The sequence below is a fragment of the Camarhynchus parvulus genome, chromosome 11, assembly GCF_901933205.1.
Source record: "Camarhynchus parvulus chromosome 11, STF_HiC, whole genome shotgun sequence".
Taxonomy (NCBI): domain Eukaryota; kingdom Metazoa; phylum Chordata; class Aves; order Passeriformes; family Thraupidae; genus Camarhynchus; species Camarhynchus parvulus.
Genome location: NC_044581.1, coordinates 12,715,311 through 12,732,500, shown reverse-complemented (window position 1 = coordinate 12,732,500; position 17,190 = coordinate 12,715,311). Strand labels below are relative to the sequence as shown.

The 17,190-nt window shown below is 40.7% G+C and overlaps 1 protein-coding gene across 3 annotated transcripts in view; it reads right to left on the bottom strand.

Moving 5' to 3' along the window:
* ZNF423 (zinc finger protein 423) overlaps positions 1-17,190 on the bottom strand; it is a 224,784-nt gene that overhangs the window by 69,422 nt on the left and 138,172 nt on the right. Inside the window, exon 7 of one of the 3 annotated variants that reach the window (XM_030955692.1) lies at positions 261-2,310. The exons of the other annotated variants lie outside the window; for them this stretch is intronic. Within the exon in view, the coding sequence (XP_030811552.1) occupies positions 2,186-2,310 (125 nt within the window). The 3' untranslated portion in view covers positions 261-2,185. Of the gene's footprint in view, positions 1-260; positions 2,311-17,190 lie in introns of those variants that run through there. 3 annotated transcript variants of the gene reach the window in all.

Genomic DNA, 17,190 nt, shown 5'->3' with positions numbered 1-17,190 from the left:
CCATTTATTTAAAAATCTATATTATTTTATTATTCTGCTTTACTTATGCTAAGGAAACTAACTCAAGACCTGATCAGGGTATCACTTTTCAAATGCCTAAATCCCTGTAAAGGTTTAGTGTCTGGCTGTGTGCATTTTGCTCAGTATTAACATGTTCAATGGAGTACTTTGATTTTTTTTTTTTTTTATCTAGACGCCAGAAGCTGGTGAATATATGCTTCATAGCTTCAGATAAACCTTTTGTTCTTCTGGGGCTGATCAGCTGGTGCGGCAGCGAGAGGGAGAGGAGGAAGGAAATTCACAGGGGCTCCACGGTTTCAAAAAGTCAAATTACCTCTGAGCCATGGCATTGCTGATAATTTAAATGAAAAAATATATATACAGGCTGCACCACACAACATCTCTACTGTTAGGACTTTTAATGAAGCCCCAGTTGTGATGACACTGAAGCAGGGAACGCTACGGTGGGATAATTACTTGGCTCCCTCGCAGCTGAGTTTCACAGATGCATTATTAACGGCACATTCCATGCCATAACGAGCACCGAATGTAGGTGGGATTCACGAGCCCCGGCATCCGCCATTAGCAGGTTGGCGCAAACACAAATGAGTGTTTTCACAAAAGCATGCAAAGGTTGTGAAATTCCAATGAATTCTTTCACTGGAAAAAAGAGTTCAAGCTGCCATGACCGGATATGTCACCTCCCATGGCACGCTGCGCGCCTGGCGAGGCACCATGGGAAATTACAGAATCAGAATGCATTGATTTTTCTGTAGAAAATACAGGCGGCAGCCCTGATGAAGAATTAAGGAGGAAATGTAATAACCTAATTCTCCTCCAATATCCTCACACGCACTCTTTCCAGCCCGGGCACCTGGCACCTCATCCAAACAATTGCCAGGTGAAAGACACAGATAAAAATTCGCTATTGCTTAAGCACATGGTGGAATACTGGGCTGAGTGCACCACCAGCTGCTTACACCAGGGCTGGACTTGGCCCACTTTGTCTGAATCTCATCAGCTTTAGGACACAACATTTCCAAGCAATACTTGTTTTATGCTACCACATGTTCTACGTTTTTCTCCATGACATTCATCTCCTAAACATTCCTCAGATACAAACCCTTAATAGGTTTTCTCCATAGAATACTATTTACAGTATAAGAAATTATTAATATTTCCTCCTCAAACTATACTGCATATGGCTTGAAAACTCTGGAGAATACAGAAAGAATTTTCCCTCTCTTTCACACAACATGCACAGAAAATATGACATTAATGTCTTCCTTTCTTAGGGGGCAAGTTCCCCAGCCCTCACCTCCGTTCCTGCCTCCTCAATGGCACACATAGTTCAGCCATTCCTCCCTGCTGCACAGTAATGCTTATTTCCCTGTTTGCTGAAAAACTTTGAACTAAACGCAGTTACAAAATTAGTGGCAGCCCTGCCTTGCCTGTTTGGCTTTTTTTAAAGCTTCTATTTCAAGGTGACCCTTCTCCTACTTTGTGTGCCACCCCAAGTGTTGCTGCTCACATACTGAACCAACACTCTCCCAGTAATTAACACCAGCACTTAATGAAGTCCAGCTGCTGTGATGGCAAACTGAAGGGATGCCAACCTTTGTAAACTAGTACTTGGGCTACTCCAGTTACAGCTGCTTTAAAACCACAGCAATCAACTTCTCTTTGCCTACTTCTCAGAGATAATTCTTACCAAATAAGACAAGTGTTCAAGATTAAGCATTTAATAATAAAGCTTATCTCTGAACTAATATTTCAAGCTGGATATGATATAAAGGGCTGGATCAAGTTAAATGAACACTGCAAAATTAATAAAAATCCCAAGCAGCAAATGAAAATCTAAAATGAAGATTTGCAATGTTAAATACATAAACCTTTAAAAGCCCTAGAAGCACAGTTCCAAAGGGAAAACTGGAGACAGATTCTTCAGCAATATCTGGTCCTCTGAACTCTTTTCCTGATCCAGCATGAGAGACACTAACTGCCAATGCTTTATTAAAAGAATGCTCTCTGCCAGTTGTTTCATTACATGCAGGGACATGGTAGGGATACTAGGTGAATGCTTTTGGAGACTGTTAAAAAGGGTCTGCATTATAACTCATACCACATGGCTTTTCAAACCTTCCACAGTTTGCATCTACATGTACTTCTTGCTCTACTCCTTTATCTACCTCGCTGAAAATATTTTCCATGCAGAATTACCAATAGCATTGCACAACTTAAACACATATTTCCTTACCTCCTCTTGACAGCCAAAAAAAGGCAATTCAAAATTCCAAAGGATGCCTTCCTCTTCTCTCGGACCCTCATTTCTGCTTTCCATACCTACTCTGTACTCCCACTTCAGCTGAAAAGACACCCAGTTTGGGCTGGAGAGCTGAGCTCTCCCAGGGAGAGGAGTCCCAGCCTGCTGCAGAGGTGGGCAAGCAGGGAGGGCCAGAGAAGGTGAGCTGGGCTGAGACAATGAAGGGCAGAACCCTGGCAGATGTACTTATTTTTCAAAATGACTAACAGAGATAATGGCTTCTACCGTGATAAACAGTAAGTGGCATTTTAAAATGCATGTGGGAAGGGAACTGGCTAATTTACTTTCATTGGAACTCATTTACACATAGGTAATATGCATCAATTTACAAATATATTCAGCACCAGGAAATCAACAATTCTTCCAAGCAGGGGTTAATCCAAGGCTCAAGCCCTGCAGTTGGGCCAACTTTTCCACCAGAGACCTAACATTGCAGGATTGGTATTAAAAGTACATCCTCGATTATCCTGGATGTCCATGCCCCTGAGAATATAACTTAAAAACAAAATCATTAGCTTACACAATAACATAGTCCTTGAAAAATAAAGAAATTCTTGTGTACAGAGCAATGCTGACTTCCAAGCACAAATTCCTTTGTTTTCCTATGAGCTGCACTGAAATAATTGCATAACCTGGCAGCACTTTGCAATGTGTCAACAGTGCAGGGGCAGGAAGGTAGGAAAAACTAAAAACCAAGAACCCAACTTTGGTGCAACTTACAGAAAATATTGCACATATTACACCATCTATTTTTCTTATTGTAGTTTTGATTTTAAATTATGCAGACTTTCACAGGGAAAGCCAATTTTTAGTCTCAAAAAGCTGTTCTGGTGAGGTTCTACAAGGGTAACCATGGGAATGGGACATGATGGCTTTGCATGGCACATCAGTAACAAGGCTCACAAACCTCTCACATGCATTGGCCTCCTTAGAAGTCAATCATGAAAAAAGTCTGTTTACAACAAAAGACATCATCTGGTAACTATGATTATTCTGCCTTAAAACTGAACATTTTAGATTTCTTAGCTCCCTCTTTTGTTCAGTTTAAGTTCCTATACTTGCTGTTTTCTGCTCTGCCCTGTTCTTTTTCTGCACATTTTAGAACCCAGCATGACAAAAATCTTCATAATCACCCCACTGATTTTTAAACAGGTGAGTGTTATTAGTTTCACCAAGAAAGAAAGTTCATACATATATTTTTAATTCATTTTTCAAATCATTCCAAGAGGCAGTTACCCTGTTTTTTCTGCAATGATAAAGCTCACAACTTGCTAGCCTGGAAACTCAAGGGAATTGTCTACTTGAAAATAGAGCCTGAACTGCTAAATATGGATTCATATCTGGATATTGAAACCATCCTGCTTCCCAAATACTGGCAGTTCAGATCCATCCGTGCAGTCTTTACTCAGACTTCAGGTTGCTCTAACATGCTGGTGGTACTCAAATGCACACAGACATTGAGGTCTGTATCCATGAAACTAAAGGTATTTTCTCTTTTGTCCTGGAGGCCTCTTTTTAGGTTGCTGCATGACACCACTCTGGAGTTAAGTAAAGGGTGTAAAATAACTTCTGAAGAAAAAAAGAAATCCTTTTATTACAAAACTCAAAGGCAGAGGAACTGAAGTTCCTTATAGGATACTCTCCTGTGTTCAAGATTTTTAGACACCTCAAATAAAGCTTCCTCTATATATTCATGAACAGAAGAATAGACATTTTGAGATCATGCATGGAAAGTGTAATCTGTAGACATTTCAATATTGCTGAATTGCTGATTTCAGCACCCTAAGGCACTGCTATATCTGCATAGGTGGTTAGTCCCTGTGTAGCAGTGTACAGACTCCATGGGCACGTGAGGAGTTTCATGAATTAGGGGTATGACAGATGTGGCTCAGTCAGCATAAAGCAACAGCTTTAAACCTGCCACAGGCAGTGCTTCAGAGATGTCACTGTCCCACACTGTTTTTAAAGAACAAGATGCAGGATTCTGGCATCCTGAACTTTAAACTTGCTCCTAAAACAGGCACATTTTGCTTAGACAAGACATAACCTTGTTGTAGAATAACTCAGAAATGTAATAAAGTTGGTTATTTTCTTCCTGCAAAGAAGTGGAAAAGAAATGGAAAAGTGTTTGCACTGTCTTTAGATTGTTGGCTTTCATGTCCTTCAGTAAGTTCCCCTCTGGATTGCCACAAGTGCAGAGTCTCCCTGTAAGCAGAGTTGAGCACAGACAAACCTGCAAGGGATGCTGCTGCTAACCCAGCATCTCCTCTCAGAGCATGGCAAGGGCTGCTGCTGCTTCTCTTGTGCTCACTTTCCAGACAGGGAAATACTAATTGTCTTTCAAAAATCTCTATAGTATTTTGTCAATATTTTTTTATTACAGCAGAGCATGTATAAATATTTTATTGTAAACCAAGGGCCTAAAATAAACAGTTTAGTAAATAGTTATTACATTACAAGGAAAAACATCTGTGGAAACTGTTTTCCATGTAATTATTCTTGCTATTTTACATTAGCTCTCTATGTGAATTTCTTTGGCTCTAATGTTTCACTTGTTCTAAATCTTCCTCCTTGTTGCTATTATTAAAATCTTAAAAAGGTGCCAAATCTTAAATGAAGAAAAAAAAAGATTCGCTAGAAATTATTCATATCACAGTGAGCCTCTACTAAACCTGGCAGGGGTGCAATATTTTCGGTGAAATTAACATAAAATATACAACTGCAAATTATCCAGGAAATAGCTATGTTCTTTACAGTGCACATTTACATTTGGTAAAAAATGTTCTACTTATCTGTCTAGCACAAAGCTCCAATCGCTTCCAAAGGCAGTTTTAAAGGGACAGTGATAGCTCTGCACAGGGAGCATGGTCCTTGCAGGGCTGTAACAAATAGCTGGGGGGCAAAGTGACCTTCAGTAATTACTGGAGGTAACAGTCAGCACTGGACATTCCTTGTTGTGAATACCAACCATCTAATTTTAGATATATTTCCCTTTTGATACACTGGATGAATTTTCTCTCTTAGGCCTAAGTCCTTTCTACTAAACACAAGAAAAACTGTAATACCATGTAAAATGCAAATTTTGCTGTAAATATTTTATAAAATTGTTGCATACATCCCAAAAGCTATAGGTCTTAATTGAGAGCAGGCTATTTTTCCAGTCAATATATGGAAATGGAAAATGCTAATTCATGTTTTTCTACTTATGAAAAACCCTGGAGAATGGCAAAACCACAAATGCACTCACTTTAATATTATAAATATAATTTGGCTCCCTCTTTGCAGTCCCTGATGTCCTGGCTTTTATCTCCCAATGGCTGCAGAGGAAGAATCAGAGAATCGCTTTTACATCCCCTGCGCAGGAAGTTCCCCCCGCGTGCTGCCAGCTTGGCAAAAGAGCAACAGCCTGAGCTCGCAACCGCGGCAAACAGGAACTGAAACAAGAAATTCCAGTGCTCCTGCACAGGAAACAAGCCTCACACCAGAGGCCAGCAGACCTGCTCAGGATCAGTGGTGTGCACGCTCAGCCCCGCTGGTCAGAGCTGTCACTGCCGTGGGATGGTGGCGTGGAGGAGCAGGGCTGTCCCCCAACACTGTCCCCCAGCCCCATGGCTCTGCCTTGCATTTATCTGTCTCCCCTCAGAACAGCCAGTGTTCTGGATAACAGAGCCTGGAAACCATCTCTCACAAGTGGTACTGAATATGGCTAAAAGTCATTTAGCCTGCTCCAGCGTACAGTTACTTGTGCTTGCCTTTTTCATCCGCTTTTCATTTCCTTGTCAAGGAAAAGACTGCTTTTTCCATCTTCTAGAAGAGAAATCATTAGGCTGTTAAAGTTAAAACTCTCCAAAGGTCACTGATGCTGGCTTTGAAGAGTGAAAATGATATAATTCCCCATTAGACTTTTAATCTCATGATTAGAGCTAAAGTTAACATGGCTGTTTCATTTTCTACCAGGCAAGAGTAAACTCATTTTTTCTTTCTCTACCAGAATACTTAATAGCATCCTATCTTGATGAGCAACATCTCCTAGTTAAACAGTACAAACAATGGAAATGCAAAATACTTTGGAGAGAGGTTTTGAATTTTTAAATGCTATTGATTAACCGTGAAAATTCTTACTACATGCAGCACAGCAAAATCCATCCATGGAAATCCCTCATGAGGAAAAGAACCTGCTCTTGGTAGACAAAACTGCAGTCCTTGCTGGCACAGCAGCGAGACAAGGGGGAAGGATGCTTTCATTCCCAGATTGAGCTCTTACTCCTACATCCCTAGAACTTACCCCTACAAATGGTTCTGAACCCAGTAGTGCGAGTGTGGGTGGGACCCAACATGAAAACCACCCCCCTTTAGCCTCCTCAGGGGTATTTAGATTTGCAAAAACCTTGCAGTAGAGTCTGTGGGGCAAGGAAGTACAGGTGCACCCTGGTTTCAAAACCCAATGTACAACGTTCACTGTTATTACAGGCAGACATATGGAAAAAAATTCAATTTTCTTCGTTCAAGACAAAGTCTGATAACCAGCTAGTAAAACTCAGACTATAATTTCTTATTCAGTGTTCCACATGAGATGCATTTTGCTGAATTTAACATGTTTTGCTGTTAATGGATTTCACAGTGTGTTGCCATTTTTATACAGCTGTCCAAATAAAATGTTGTGTACAATGATGTGCTTTTACTGTATTGCTAGCTTGCAAATGGCAGCCGATTCCCCAGTTTAAGCCTTAGGAAAATGGGAAAACTCTTTGACTAGGCCATTTAAAGGTCTCTGGAGCTCTTTTCCTGATAAGTCATGGTCAAACAAGAACAAAGATGCAAGTTAGATATAATTGCACATTGTACATTTAAGATCTAATAATATTTCCACTGAAAGGAGAAATCAAACCTCAATATTTTCACTTTTGTATTTTTCTTTGCTGAACTAAGTCAAAAGATATGTAAATTAAAAAGGCTTAGATTTAAAAAAAATTAAATTGTCCATCTAGATTTTCAAATGCTAGATAAAGTAAATTAAGCAAATAACATCTCATGATGTAAATTCCCCATCCCTTGGAAGGTCATCATTCAGGTTTAACACATTGTTGACTTCAGTTTCTGACACATTAGAATTAGTCTTCTAAGGATATTGTCTCCATTGATGTTCTGGAAATGAAGCCACAGCTGCTACCAGTTTAAAAATATTTTAAAGGCACAGGGAAGGCTGCTTTTCTTTTTTTTTTCCACCCCATACCGCAGATTTATTTTAAAATGGTGAATCAAAAGTTTCTTGGGTCTTTTGGGGTTTTTTGTTTGTTTGTTTAAGAAAAGGGGGGATAAAAATGGAATTTCTTAACTAGAAAGTTAAACAAGGAGAAAAATGTCACTGGAATATTTTCTTCCCTTCAACTTTAGCTATCTATATCCGGCCCAGCTTGAATCAGTTACCATTCATTGCATGAGGTTTCATCATTTAACTTTTGTTGCCAATATTTATTCCTGGATATAACTCACAGTCATGGGGTTTAAGAACTATTTGTCCATACCCCAATAATACACGATAGCTGATGCGTGCAAAACATAGCAACAGAGGACATGCCAGTGGTGCTAGTTGATGGTGATCGTTTAAAAACCCAAATTCTACCTGCAGCAAAACCTAAAACCAAAGACTCTGCCTAGCCTGAGCCATGCTAAAAACCCTGTGAATATAGCACAGGAGAAAGTCATCATAAAATCTAAACACTTCCCAGTTACACACACAATGACAAAAGATTTGGTTATTTTTAAGGCCCATGACTGTCCACCAGATGATGGATGATGTGCAGCGGAAGGCAGGATTAAATCCCAAGTAAGCTGTGACTGACAAAAGTAGCGATGTAAACACATCAGCAGGGTGCACTTCCTACCTGGTGCCACCTTTTGTAGTCTTCTCCACCAATTCAGGAGGTGCCAAAGAAGGAAACACGGGACTAAATTGGAGTTGGCACTTCCTACAGGAGGTAAAAAGGCTCAGCTCCTCCCCATGAGGTCCACACCTCTTTCACCCCATCTGCCTCTGGGCTTGTGCCACCAGGAGAAATCACAAAACACAAAGCTGAGATTGTCACACCACAGGGGACACTGGTGAGGCCACACCTTGAGTCCTGGGTCCAGTTTTGGGCCCCTCCATTCAATAACGACTGTGAGGGGATGGAGTCTGTCCACAGAAGGACAACAGAGCTGGTGAAGGATCTAGAGAGTCAGTCCAATGAGAAGGAGCTGAGGGAGAGGGGGAGGCTCAGCCTGGAGAAAAGGAGGCTCAGGGGGGACCTTCTTGGTCTCTGCAGCTCCCTGACAGGAGGGTGCAGCCAGGTGGGAGTTGGGGTCTGCTCCCAGGCAACAGCGACAGGAGAGGAGGAAATGGCCCAAAGCTGCACCAGGGGAGGTTCAGGTTGAACATCAGGAAGAATTTTTTCACTGAAAGGGTTGGTAAGCATTGGAACAGGGTGCCCAGGGAGGTGGTAGAGTCACAATCTCTGGAAATGTTCAGAAACTGGATGTGGCACTCAGTGCTCTGGTCTAGTTGACAAGGCGGTGCTTGGTCAAAGGCTGGACTCCATCTTGGAGATCTTTTCCAACCTCAGTGATGTTATGGCTCCATGAAATAGGTGAAAAACACAACCATGGAACTACAGAGAGGTGTTTTGCCCTGCTATGGAGCTCTGTCTTAGAAAGATCATGGTATTCATACACGATTTCTTTGAGTTTCTTCAGTTGTGGCAGGACAAAACATTTTTCACTCAAAAAACCATTATTTGCTATTTGTTTAGAGTTTGATATTACCACAGAGAAGTCTGACAGGGACAACCAGAAGTCTCCTACCTCAAGCTTATTGTGCAATCATCTAAAAAAGAAATTTAATTTTTAAAATGGCACACAATGGATCTGAGAAGTCATAATATTCAATTAAAACCCATCTGAGTCTTAAAAAGCTGTCAAAAGTTACTAATACATTGAACGAAGTCTGTGACAAGGAAGCAGAACATCTGCAGAGACCAGTTGTGCAAAGACTTTATCTGTGCCAGGATTCTTGAAACAAAAAAAAAAAGGTACAAGTGCCTAAAAAGTTTACATGGGTTTCCTTCATGGGATCAGTTGTAAGGAACCTCAGGGTAGCAAAGTTTTCCTCTACAAATTAAAAAAACAAGATGCCAGTACGCCAAGCAAAGCATCCAGGGAGGCTTGTGTTTGATTTGACTTGCTTGCCAGCTATCACAAAATAGAAATAATTTTTAAGGGTCATGTCAGTTGGTAACCTCTTGTTCCAGGAGACCAGATAAAATCTTCCACAAGGTTAAGGATGCTGTTGAGTTTAAACTATAATTAAAGGCAACAGTCCAACCGCCTGACTCTGATACTTCCCAAGTAACAAAAGGTATAAACCTGGACTTTTAACATATGAACAAATCCTTTTTCTCTGATAACTAGAGCTAGGGTTCAGCACATGCACACCAGTACCCTGACTGATTCACCAGAGGGTTATTTCGCAATCAAAAGAAGAAAAATAAACACTTGTCAATGCTCAAAACTGCTTAATATAGACCCTCATATTCAGAAATAGTAAAATCCAGAACTTTATCAGGAGAAAAGTAATTTAACCATAGATTACTGATACTGAATACATTCTTCTCCCACTTTCCTATGACTGGAAACAGTCTGGAACCTTGTCTAGGTTCCCCCAAATAGGTAAAATGAGTATTTTATAACTCTGCCAAAGCTAATTCCTAACTAACCCAAGTATGAGATCTTTCCAGCTTCACCAAACATTCATTACTTTGCTCTTTATTCACTTCTCATATATCATCTATTTTTCAGAAAAAGTCATTAAGTTTTCTGTCAGTCAAAAAAAGTGGTACTGGTACCAGATATTTCCAAACCAGTGAATAAAGAAGAAAGGGGAATAACATCTACATTATCCAGATAAAATTGTTACTTGCTGAACAGCTCCCACAAAGAAATTAACACCTAAATTTTAAGGAGAGAACAAATAGAGGCACTGGTCCCACAATTCACATGAGGAGGAAATCCTTCTTCCACCCCCAAGAAATATTCTGGGGTTTTTTTTCCTCAAAAGTAGGACACAGAGGGGTGCTGACCTCTCCACCAGAAAGTAGAGCCATTTCACCATCTGCAGAGAGAATCCAAGCCCCATATGGTGAGGACTTGCTTTCTTTTCCAGATTCAAGATTAGCAAAGAGGGGCCAAGAAATTTGGTTGTGAACTTAGAAATACCTGGCCATATGCATATAAAATATGTGAGAATAAGGCAGAAACTATCTCTGCAGACTTTTAAATACAAACATAAAACAGTTTTAAAGGTGAGTTAATAAAATGAAGACCAAGTTACATAGTCAGAAAAATTATTTCTACACAGGGTAAAGTTTACTGAAAATAACATTTTTTGCTACACTGCCTAGCTGATATTGAAAGGCTGGGACTAGACTGAGGTGCTTGTTAATGATAACTTTGAAGAAATATCACACTTAAAACTCAGACTGATTGCAGAAAACGTGTTTTATCGACTGCTCCCTTTATGAATAAATATGAAACTACCAGGAAAATGTTTAAACAGGTGTAATCATCACTGCATATGAAAATTGAGTTTGGAGGCTGTAAGGAATCTTAACACAGTTAAGAAAGAATGAAAGCAATGTAACACTGCGATCATTGCCCATTATGCATGTATCATGCAAAACAGGAATGTTGTCATAGCAGCTATAAAAATGCCAGTGAAAACTAAACTACTATTACCAAGTTTTAAATGAAATGAAAAATGCAAAAGGAATATGTGAATGAATATATTAAGGGAAATGTTATTTCTTTCCTGATAAACAAGCAAACCAAAATACATTCTCATGGAATGGAGTAATTTGTGGGAACAAATATGCATAGGTAAAAATTGCAGGAGGCCAGATATGCACAGGACAACTGGATAAAATTATTAAGATTTTGTATAATCAATTTTCCAGTATTAGAAAGGAAGGAACAGTAAAAACAAAATGTTTTGAAGTTTCAAAGTAAGAAACCAATTAAGTTATAGATTTTATTAAGGCCAATTTTGGTTATACTAAATACAAGAAGCTGCTTCTGTCTGTTAGCAATGACAACCTGGCTTTCAGTAGGACTACACTGATAAAAAGTGTTGGAAAACAAATATTTCTAGCCTTTAATACACTATACTCATTACAATATTTAGTGACTTGCAAATGTGGTTAATGCTAAAGCTATTAGATGAAAAAAAAAACAAAACAACAAAACAAACCCAACAAAAACCCAGGCCTTAGAGTTGGGTAAAATAACAGGAGACCTTTACTGCCATGAGCAGATGCCTGTGCCCAGGAGCCTGAGCCAGCAGCAAGTTCCACTTGGGCAAAGCCTCTCAAGCAGCACCAGCACGACCCCAGCCAGTCCCTGGGATTAAGGCTCCCAGGGATATGTGGAGGGGGACACTCTGTATGGGTTCATCTCTAAAGGTAAGTGCTTTACAGCACTTAACATTTTTTTCCCAAAATTAGTCTTTCTCAAAAGGCAGGTGCTGCAAAACGAAAGTCTAGTACATATTGTTCATTAAGGCAAGTCCACATAGAATTGGATATTGAAGCAAGTGCTGGGTAAATATAAGAAGGTTGTACCTTCAATTCTGCATTGAAAGAGCAATTACTTGGAATATGCTTTACAAACATCAAAGTTAAAAAAACATTTCTGAGTTCCTAATGTGTCCATAATTAATTCACACATTCAGCAGTTGAGTCCAGAAATATGTTCCTGTTGATAATTTGCAAGTAATGTTTCAAAAACAATCTGGCACATTTTTATTTGCCTTAATGCCTGAAAGCTATTACTAAGACAGTGCTTTACTATGTCACCATCACTGCTACCATGTACATGCCTCAACTAACAGAAGTCCTTAGGTCCAAAGAAATAGGAATTTTACAAGAATTAAAGCTGCATCTTCCAATATTGACTACATTTATTTCATGTAAAGTAAAAGATGTTTTATTATAAGAGAGATTCTGAAAAGGATTAGCTGTCCTCAGCTTAATGAGAATGAGGAACAAAGTGCTTCAGAAGATCAGGCCTGAGTATAAGAAATGCTTCACATCCTCATCAGAGGATGCCCAGGGCTAAGTATCTTCATATATATAAAAGTCAGTTCTGCAAAAATGAACCTTACCTACATCCTTGTCACATGCACTCAGAATCTACTGTGATAGGAAATCATCCAAAATGATTCCGAATTTTCATCATATAATATATATAAATTGCAATTTTGTTAAGATCTAAGTTTATGAACTTTATGGCTCATGATCAAAATCAAAAGATAAAACCGTTTGTTTCAATTTTTAAACAGAAAACAAAAATATAATTGGGAATATATTGATTTATGCTTGATTTGAGTATGATCTCAGTGTCTGAGCTTGGTATCAACTGCTAATTCTTCTGAACATAAAATGAGTTTTCTAAACCGCTGCTTTTTAGAAAATTATTTCTGTAGTTACTATTTCAGTTTGACCTTTTCCAAGCACCCAACTTACTTTTTTATTTTAAAATATTACATTATTTTAAAATGTTAACAAAATAACAGACCTATAGTTGGCCATTATTTTGTTTCAAATACTTGTAGGTATTTGAAAGAAATGTAACTGCAGATGGATGTTTTTCCTTCTCTTTTGTGTTTAATTCTGGCAGAGTGTTTCCAGAACTTGAAACATGATCTCTAAGGGCAGGAAAGGTAATTAGGATCCTTGGAGTCCTATGCTGCACACAGTGTATGATATGCCGTGGCTTGGGGCAGTACTCAGAAAACTCTCCCAAACACGGTGTTTAACTTTGTCAACCCCATCCCATCAAACAGGGAGGAATTTATCCAGGCTGCAGTTCAAGAACTGGACCAGGGAACAATTTCACTGTGACTTCTGGAAGCTTTCCCTTCAGCACTCCCCTCTGTCCCCGGTGGCTCCCAAAGCTCAGACAGGGCCTCATGTTCACATCACAAACACATCCAGCCTCGCCCCTCCTCCCCTGCTCACCAGGGCTCATTCCTGGCTCTTGGCAGGGAGCACTGGCAATTCCACGGGAAGGACAGGAGTGGCACTGGGGCAGGGCTCTGCTGTGCTCCCAGCACTGGGACAGCCTCTCATGGGCCCACAGTGCTCACATTCCTTTGGAGGCAGGAGGAATGTTACAGCAATCCCAATGTTGGAGCACAAATCACGAATCATTATTTTCCCTGTTCCAGCACTAACCAAGCCCCAGTTGAGCTTCCTGTGCACATTTGCCAGGAGACTTTCTTGGAAAATGGAGAAAGAAGAGTTGGGACAGTTGCTCGTCTCCTTTGAATGTTAAATGGAAAACATGCCCCATCTAAGTAAGACAGAGAGAAGTACTGCTGTGCCCACTCCTGTTACCCAAAGAGCCGAGTGCTCTGGCAGGGATCAAATGCACTTCCCCTTGATACAGGCAACCTGACCCACCCAGAGAACAAATCTGTGCAATTACGTGCCCCTGAAAAATATCAATGAGGGAACCCAGCCTGGCTGTGGGAAGCGCACAGCTGTAAAAACCCAACAGGAAAACCCTGGGCCTAATCCTCATTTCCCTGTGCAGGGCTCTGAGCGGATTTCCCTTGGCGGCGCAGGATGGGAGCAGCCGCTGCCCCCACGGGGACTTGGCGGTGGCCCTGCCATGGAGGCTGAAGCTCCAGGCTCCCCCAGCCATGGGCAGAGGCTGCACTGAGAGATCTCCACGCTGGGGCTGCTGCCATGGCTGCTCAGTGCCCCCCGTAGAGCCCCGGGCCCGCAGGCCCGTCCTCCCCTCATCTCACAGAGACGGCACATCAGAGGCACAGCTCGGTGGGGAGAAAAGGGGGAGAAGCTTTAAACATTGCCAGGTCAGCACAACAGGAGGTAAGCAAGTACAGAGGCAGCAAGAACTGTTGAAAGTTTTTGATATAGTCCCAGGTGGAATACCCAAGGCCTGTAAATGTTTCAAAGGGGGATCCCCTTTCTGTGGGCATGGAAATGTTTCAAAGGAGCCCCAATCGGTGCAATGTTTCAAAGACCACTGCTCTCTAAAAATTCCAACCCGAACTACCCCCGCAGCTGAAAACCTTCCTAAACAGATCCCTTCCTGGCTAACCCCAGCTGAGGAGCTCTGTTCTGCCACACAGAGCCCTCCTACAGGCCCCAGCATCAGCTGAAACAAAACATCTCCCGTTTCCCTCCTCTGGGGATGGATCCAGCCTGCTCCTTCCCTGGGGACCCCCTGAAGGACCCAATGTGCCTCTGTGTTTGTGCACAGGATATGAAGGGCTGGAGTGCAGCAGGGTAATTTTTCAAAGCGGTGTGTGGGAGTAGCACTGGAAATTCTCTTCATACTGCTTTGAAAAAAATCAACACCCCACCTCCATGAATTATGAACAGGGCCTCCAGCTCCAGACTGGGAATCTGAGAGGTTGAAGAGGGAGGCACAGGCAACTTAACTGGATGCTGTTTTTAAGACCATGATGTCAGAAATAATTGAATTCTTTAATCATATTATGGACACTGCTACCTAAAAGGTATCACTGCCACAGAGCAGGGATTCTTTTGCTGACAGTCACTTGAGCAGAACAAAACTGTTAGCAAGTGCTTAAGATATCTCAACTATTGATTTTGTGTTTCTCAAAGTATGAGAAGAAAGTGCTGCTGAGTCTTGGATTATCAAAGCCAAGGGATTTTTTACCTAAAAATTACATGTCAAGGCTAACTTCATTGTCTTGGCTGTCCTCAAATTCAAAAGAGAGATAAAAATCTCTCCCTGGAAATGCTTATCCTACTCAAACTCTTATCTTAGATTGGTATCAATCATTCATTTTCCCTGGACAGCATCTCAATGACTATATTAAACCAGACACCTTAATTTTAGACAGATACAAGTTCATTGAGATGAGGCCAGCCCTAAGCTCCTGAGGACACACAGTCTGAGGGTAAGTTCCTCCTGTCTCCCAAACACCTGCATGTTCACCCTGAGATCTCAGTGTCCTTCCAGCATAAACAAATCCTCATCTGTAGATTTTCAATTGACAACGATGACATTAATAATTCCTGTGAACTAGACCTGGGCTGCAGACACAGCTATATTGGCTTCTTTCTCCTGCTGCCCATCTGGCTAGACTTGGTTTAACACAGAGAGGGGAAACTCTTGCAGCCCTTACCAGTGCTAAACCAGCCTAAGCAGTAGGGAGGCCTGTGCAAGTCTGTCCTAAGGCCTGAATAAGGGAACAAAATGCTCAGGCTATGACCAAGGGGGACAGGAGCAAGCACAGGAGGCAGTTAGTCTCTCTCCCTGCTGTTACCATCCCAGGACTATATAAATTAACACCAACAATCTGAACAGCATTTGTTGCTGAAGAAATGCTGACATCTATCCTCTCCTTTTCTCTTCAGTGTTCCCCAGGAAAGAACAAATACCAATGAGCAAACTCACTGGAAACACCTTTTTTGTGAGCAGTTGAATGTCCTGAAGGAGAGGGGGTCCAGGAGGGTTGTGAACTGAGATGCCCAGAGTGAGAGGAAGTTTAGCTCCATATTAAAGATTTCTACACATTGCTCTTTCCTAAACTGAACCATTAAAGGCAGTGATGACCTTAACTTAATGCACATACCTCAGCAAAGGGACATGAAGATATGACACCACAGTAGAATTATCACATATTTTCTTACCACACCCTGGTATTTACAATGTTCTAGGTGTAAAGAACTGGTCCCATAGCACTTTTGTACTATATAGAATTCTTCCAAATATTAAAGTAACAAATGTACAGCTTCAAGGAAACAATGGGTACAGTTTTCACAAATAACAGCATCACAATTTTCACAACCTCCAATGCCTTCTACATCTGTTGTTTTCCAATGGTCCTAAGGACTTTGAAAGGTCATGTGTATAACTGTATATTATTCCAGACAGCACTAATATGGGCATATACATAAATAAACTTCACATATCAGTTACTGGAAAATGAAGAAATTACATTTTTCCAAAAGGGAAAAAATACTTCCCCTTGAATCAAGCAGAACCTTAACTCAGCATTTCATGACCTTTGTATTTAAAAAACACTTATTAGCTACTGGATCACAAATTAAGTTGAAACAAGTGCTAAGCCTGCTAAGGACTTCTTTCTCAAAATCTAGGAGGGAGCTACATGAAATCACCATGGTCCAATTAACAAGGATCTCACTCTTCAAGCTTGCAAACAAGAGATTACATTAACACCTGCTACAAAAGCAAACACTTTTAGATATCTTTATCTTAACCTGCTTGACATTAACTTAAAACTCCTGTCTGGCTCTTGGATGAAAATGATTGTGACTGATATGTATGTTTTTCATTTGGGGGTAGGGGTTTGAAGAGTGTGTCAGTCCACATTTCTCTCTCTCTGGTATTTATGCATAATCCACTTCAAAGCTAATAGGAATTACATACCAGAATTGATGGGAGAATAATTTCCTAAATGTAAAATTGCTGAAGGAAAACCATTATGCTTATGGGAGATAAATGCTGCATAGGAATGGATGAGACACAGAGAGCACTGCCAGGTCCTTGAAGGGTCTCATCCAACACATGCCTACAGTGGCATGTGTAAGTATCTTCTTGTGGTCTATGTATCAAAATAAACTGACCTCTTGGGCTAACACATATATTTATAACATCTGTCCATACAGGAAAAAACCTTTCTTTGTGTTCATCAGAGAAGCAATCACAGCTGCAGCAGAAATACAACCCATCAGGTGACAACAATGCTTTTACTAACTCCTGTGACAGGACTGTCACAGAAGGCAGAAAGCACTGATTTTTAAAACATTTGTATG